The sequence below is a fragment of the Trichechus manatus genome, unplaced genomic scaffold (genome assembly GCF_000243295.1).
Source record: "Trichechus manatus latirostris isolate Lorelei unplaced genomic scaffold, TriManLat1.0 scaffold00015, whole genome shotgun sequence".
NCBI classification, from domain to species: Eukaryota; Metazoa; Chordata; class Mammalia; order Sirenia; family Trichechidae; genus Trichechus; species Trichechus manatus.
The window spans coordinates 20,359,170-20,365,169 of NW_004443951.1; the positions used below are offsets into that span (position 1 = coordinate 20,359,170).

The 6,000-nt window shown below is 52.0% G+C and overlaps 1 protein-coding gene across 1 annotated transcript in view; it reads left to right on the plus strand.

Annotated features, from left to right (window-relative positions):
- GRIK3 (glutamate ionotropic receptor kainate type subunit 3) overlaps window positions 1-6,000 on the plus strand; it is a 267,280-nt gene that overhangs the window by 207,562 nt on the left and 53,718 nt on the right. Inside the window, exons 8-9 of the mRNA XM_004371932.1 lie at window positions 1,796-1,903; window positions 5,483-5,596. Of these exons, the coding sequence (XP_004371989.1) occupies window positions 1,796-1,903; window positions 5,483-5,596 (222 nt within the window). The remainder of the gene's footprint in view (window positions 1-1,795; window positions 1,904-5,482; window positions 5,597-6,000) is intronic.

Sequence of the window (6,000 nt, forward strand, 5' to 3'; positions counted from 1 at the left end):
CTCTTGCTCACGAGCCTACCTTTGTCCCCAAGGACTCCAGGATGCACGGGTTTTTTCTTCTTCCGGACACAGAGAGCTCACAGCAGCGTTTGGGCATTTAACTGTGTGTGGGCGGGTCCTAACTCTGTAGAAGAGGAGGGGCGTCGACACCGGCCTGAGGGGACTTTGAGTTCTAATTTGGCTCTGCCTCTTATTCCCTCTGTGGGCTTGAGTGCCCACTTCCTCATCTGTAAAGTGGGAGTCATAGTCCTTGCCTGTCCCCCGCCCCCCAGGGCTGCTGTGAATGTTGCATGAGATGGAACATGTGAAAGTACCTTGTAGAATTAAAGCCCTGGACCCACAAGAAAGAGATTATCTAGAACAGGAGTCGGCAGACTTTTTCTGTAAAGGACCAGATAGTAAATATTTTAAACTTTGCAGGCCAGACCAACTCTGTTGCGACTATTCAAACCAGCTGCCCTCCTCGGGGCAGCGCAAATGCAGCCACAGATGGTTCACGAACATGGGCATGGCTGGTGCTCCGATTAACTTTTTTTACAAAAATAGGGCAAGCTGACCCCTCATCTAGAAGGTGGAGCTATTCTTGGTTTGGGTCCTGTACCCAGGGCTTCGAACCAGTTCGTTCTGGTTCAAACTCCTGCTAAGAATTTGCATTTCCACCCCAGATATACTGAATCTGAATCTACAGTTTAATAAGCTCCTCAGGTGATTCTTATGTATAATAAATTTTGAGAACCACTGCTCTACTAGCGGTTCTCAGAATTGGTCCCTAACCAGCAGCATTAGCGTTGCCTGGGAACTTGTTAAGAAATGCAGATTCCCAGCAGGGGTTCGAACCAGAACAAACCAGTTTGAGGCCCTGCCTGTACCTTCTCTGAACCTGTGCCTGCCTCTCTCTGTGTTAGCAATGCTAATGACGGTAAAAAGATAACAGAATTACCATTTATTCAATGTGCCAGGCTTTGTTCTAAATATTTTACATGACTTGTCTCATTTACCCCTCACAGCGTTTTTGTAAGCTGTTGCTGTTCGTTGCCATTGCGTGCATTTCAAATCATAGCGACTCCATGTGATAGAATAGAACTGCCGGGTAGGATTTTCTAGGCTGTAGTCTTTACGGGAGCAGATCACCAGGTCTTATCTCATATGGAGCCACTGGGTGAACAAACAACCGTTCAGTTAGCAGCTGAGCACTTAACCCTTGTGCCACCAGGGCACCTTTTTGGTAAGCTAGATACTATTATTAGTTCCATTTTATAGAGAGGAAACAGAGGCAGAGAGGTGAAATGAAATACCCAAGGTCACACAGTTCACTGTGGTTGAGCCCAGTGATCTGACCCCAAAGTTCTGGGGGATCTGGAGCTGGGGCGGTGGGGATGACTGTCTCCCCTGCTCCTCTTGGGGGCTGCTGGAAGTGTCTGGATTTACAGCTAAATCTAGCTTGCTTGGCCTCTCGGCAGGGCTCACCATCCCCAGCCCTGCCCCTGCCTAGGGATCTGACACAGGCTCCCCCTTCCCATGGCTTCAAGGCGGGGGCTCATTTGGGCACATCCAAGATCGATGTTGTACACGAGAAGGTGCAAATGTAAAGCTGGCTAAAGAGCATAATAGAATTTATGGAAATCGCTGGCTCGCACCACAGCCCGAGCAATGATGGAGGTGATTATTAATTAATCATGGTCTTGGGGGAACAGTATCAGTGCAAGGAGTAATTAAAATGAAGCATTGTACAGTTGTACCGAATGATGATTTATGAGCCCGAGGAATTGCCGCTCTGCCCTCTCCCCTCCGGCAGGCTCAATGGGAAGGATTAACTGGAAGGATTGTTTTCAACAAAACCAGTGGCTTACGGACGGATTTCGATCTGGACATTGTCAGCCTGAAGGAGGATGGCCTGGAGAAGGTGCGTGGGCACGGGAGAGGGAGGCTGGGCAAAGGGGCAGGGGCTTCCTAAATCCCCTATACCGCGGACCCCAAGCACAGGCCTAGAGGGAGGGGGCAGGACCCAATCCAGCTGCCCTCTCAGGGATGAACATGACCTGGTGTGGCCTGTGCCTCAGTAGATCTGTGGGCCCGTCAGAGAACACAAAGTCCTGGTCAGACTGGAGGGATGCCCCGTGGCCTGGCCACAGCAGACACAAAAACATCATCCTGTGAGCAAGGGCTGTTGGGGAGCTTAACCTGGGAAAAGTAATAAAAGGCTCAAGGGGTGGACAGACTGTCTTTAAATCCTTGCAAGGCTGTCATGGGGCAGAGGGACACCTTAGATAAGAAACATTTTCTAACAATCAAGCAGTGCCTGTCTGAGGAGTAGTGAACGCCCTGTTGCTGGCAGTATTTAAGCAAAGATAGGATGATAACTCGTCGGGGAGACTGGAGGTGATCCTTACCCTTGGAAGCACATGGATCCTGAGCTCCCCGCTCCAGACTTCTAAGGCCTCTATTATTCTTGGGAGTTTGGTAGAGGACAAACAGCCCCACCTGGGCCTGGAGCCTCCTCTCTGGCTAATGTGGAAATGTCTGTAGTGAGGCCAGTTCTGATCCCTGGGGACCCTCTGCATATTCTGTCAAAGTCAGTCTACTGGGCTGAGAAGACTTTAACATCAACCCCAGCTTCTCAGTATCCCCTAGGACCTGAGCAGGCAGGTCCCAGGTAACCATCGGTGTAGGGGCAATCTCTAAACTGCGCCTCTCCCAATTCGAGCCCCCGGGGGCAATCTCTAAGTTGTGCCTCACCCCCCTAAATTTCAAGATGAATAGACTAGTGGCGACGTGTCAGCTGGAACGACTCATCCCTTTTGTCTGGCTGCCTCAACCGGGCACTTTTCATATTTGTGGTGCCTTGACGTGTCATTCCCCATCTTGTCTGGTGCCTCCTTGGACTTGCACCCCGGGGCAAGTGCCCCTCTCGGTGGCCCCCGCTTCACTATGCCTCTGCATTGGTGCACCTCTGGGACCCTGGGAAGTGGTGTATCAAATGCAGCCAGTGGAGGCCAGGAAAAGTGGAGGGCCACCTCTGATGCCCCTAGGCCTTTGGGACTGGTGGCTCTCTTCTTCTCCCCTTCACTGCCCCGCTTCAGGCTTCCCACTGCTGACCTGGTTGTCCCACCTCCACTCTTGGACTCTCCAGTGGTCCCAAGTGCACCTGCAGACATAGCTTCCCAAAGTACTGCTCTCCCCTGCCCTGAAACTTCCAGTGACTCCCCGGTGCCCGACCATTAAGTTTTGACCCCTCACCTAGCCCTTAAGGTTCTCCAAGAAATGCCACAATCTGCCTCTCCAGACCTAATCGCCACTGCTCCCTGAAATAGACTCCATAGTCCAGCCAAGCTCCCTGTCCTCTGCACCTCCCATCTTTGCCTGCACTGTTCCCCTGGCTGCAGCATGTGACCTCTGTCTCCTTCATTCAATCCCTCAGGCATGGATTCACTCAGTGCACCTTGTGACCATGGTTACTCCATTCACCCCTGAATTTCCCACCTACGACATGGGTGCTGCTGTGCAGGAGAGGGGTTGGCCAGAGGGACCTCGTCATTCATCTGCAACTATCCCATGCCACATATAGTATCCGTTCCTAAGGACAGGGCTGTGGCCTCTACTCATAAGATCATTGAGGCCAGCTGGTCTAATCCTATACAAACTATATAAGTTCTCATCAAGTGATCTTGCAGCTTCTGCTTAAACTCCTCCAATGACAGAGAACTCACTTCCTCCTCTGGCAGGACTACTAAAATACAGGATTCACTCAAGTAGGCGTCTCATTTTTGCTCTCTCAGCTACCCGTCTCTGAGGAAAGGCTAAAAGTCTAGGGACGGCAATTAGATGGCACACATACTACCACTCCCCACTCCCATGTCCATGGCAGGCAACAGTAATTGATATCAGAGCACTCTTTCCATCTGAGCCCTTCTGCAATATCAGAATCCTTCTCCCAACAGTCCTCCAGGCAACTATAACAAGTTGACCATAGTTAATACTCAAGAAAAACTCTCTCTACTATTCCTGAATAAAGGTTGGCCTGCAGAGGCACCCACCAGATGCACCTGATCACAGCCACTTGGATTGTGGGCAGAGAGCCTCTGAAGCCTGGCCTTGCAGCTGGATCCTCCTCAGTGTAACTGTTCTCCCATTGCCGCAGCACCTGTAGTCTAGCAGGGCATGCCGTCGGAGCTCAATAGATGCTTGCTGGGGCAAGGGTTCCTGCTGTTCATTTGGCCTCTGGACATATATTTATTGAGCACCTCCTGCTCCCGATCACTGCTAGGCACTCTCACCCTAGACAGGCTTGGTTCTTAGCTCAGCCCACTTGAGAGCAGAGCCTCTCTGGTTCTGCTTGTCTCCTTTTCTCTTGGCTCTGAATGATCCACAGATGTGGAGATCCTGCCCTGAGAGAGTGCTGAGCCCCTAACATAGTCACTCTGCCTCCCATATCATCACTTCTGTTTGCTGAGCCAGGTCATAGCTGATCCAGCCAGCTCCAGCCGTAGCTTTGAGAGGATTAAGGCAGAATTACCTAAGCATAATTACATGTCTCTCTGCTATCTGCTTTGCTCAGCTCTCTTTATGAGATGTTTGCACTCGGCCTCTATGTTTAATTGATTAAGTTTCCCAAGTACCCCAACCCAACCGGGCCAAGGACAGAGTGAGCATGCCAAGACCTTCCTTGAGAGAAAGGAGCTGAGATGGAACAGAGCTGGGCAGAGCGGGGTCAGAAAGGATCTTCAAGAGGCCCAGGGCTTTAGGACAATTTGTAAACTTGACCCTCCAGCCTCAGGCCTGATATCAACAAGGACACTGTGGGGAGAGGGATGATGCCACCTTGGCCAGGGAATCTGCCAACTTTAGAAGTAAAACCACAAAGCAAACTGCCTTCAAATCCAGCAGAATCCCAAGTCCCCAGTAAGGGTCGTCCCCTCCTTGTTCAGCTACAAAGGCCAGCCTCCTACCCCTGCACAGCTCAACATCCGTTTACTCATTCCACAGATGTCATCGAACACTTTCCTTGTTCCAGTCCCTGTCCTGGGCTTTTGGGGGAGCCTGCCCCCGGGGACTGGCACTGGGTATGAGACCCAGTGAGCGAGCAGCTGGGTGCTCAGGATCTTCCCCAGGAGATGGAGGCCCACCATCACTGAGCTGGGCTCCTGACTCCCCCAACCTGTGGTTGACATCTGCTTGCCTCTAGACTGGCAGCCACAGGCTGGTTTCCCCTGGGCTCCCTGGGGCTGCCTCTGCATTCATCATCTACCTCTGGGTTTTCCCTTTAGCAGTGATGGATTTGCCAGCAAGGGAAGGTGGAAGAATTCAGGAGTCTAGACACCCTGAGGACCTCCTCAGGGAAGGAGGAGGCAGCACAGTTGTTCTCAAACATGTTAGCGATGACAGTGATGATGATGATACGCATGATGAATAAGAACGAGATGATGGTATTGTTGATATGGAAACAAGATGCCTAGACCCTGTTTCTGTCTGCCCGTCCATCCAGGTTGGGGTGTGGAGTCCTGCTGAGGGACTCAACATCACGGAGGTTGCCAAGGGCCGAGGCCCCAACGTCACTGACTCCCTGACTAACAGGTCACTCATAGTCACCACAGTGCTGGTAAGAGCCCGCAGCCCCCGCAGAGGGGACTGTCTGACTGGGGGTGGGCCAGCCACCTGTGCTGGAGAGACCATACCCATCACAGACTGGTACTTCTCATGAGGCCACCGGGAAGCGGGAAAAAGCAACTGCAGGAATGTGGGAGCATTTAGGGTCACTCAGAAAGCTCTCAGGGAGCAACTGAAACACAGCGACCTTGCTGAAGGCCACAGGCCAAGACCCCGGGGAGTGACTGTGGAGCGGCCATTTGCTGTACGCGGGTTGGACTGGGCTTCTTGCCTGCTGACACCTGTGTGGCCAGTCCTTCTAGGGAGGCCCTGTGACTTTGCATCTCACTCCCACCCACTCCCTGAGCCACTGATGTCTGAACCAGAACCATGATGAGGTGGAAGTAAAGAGGGACC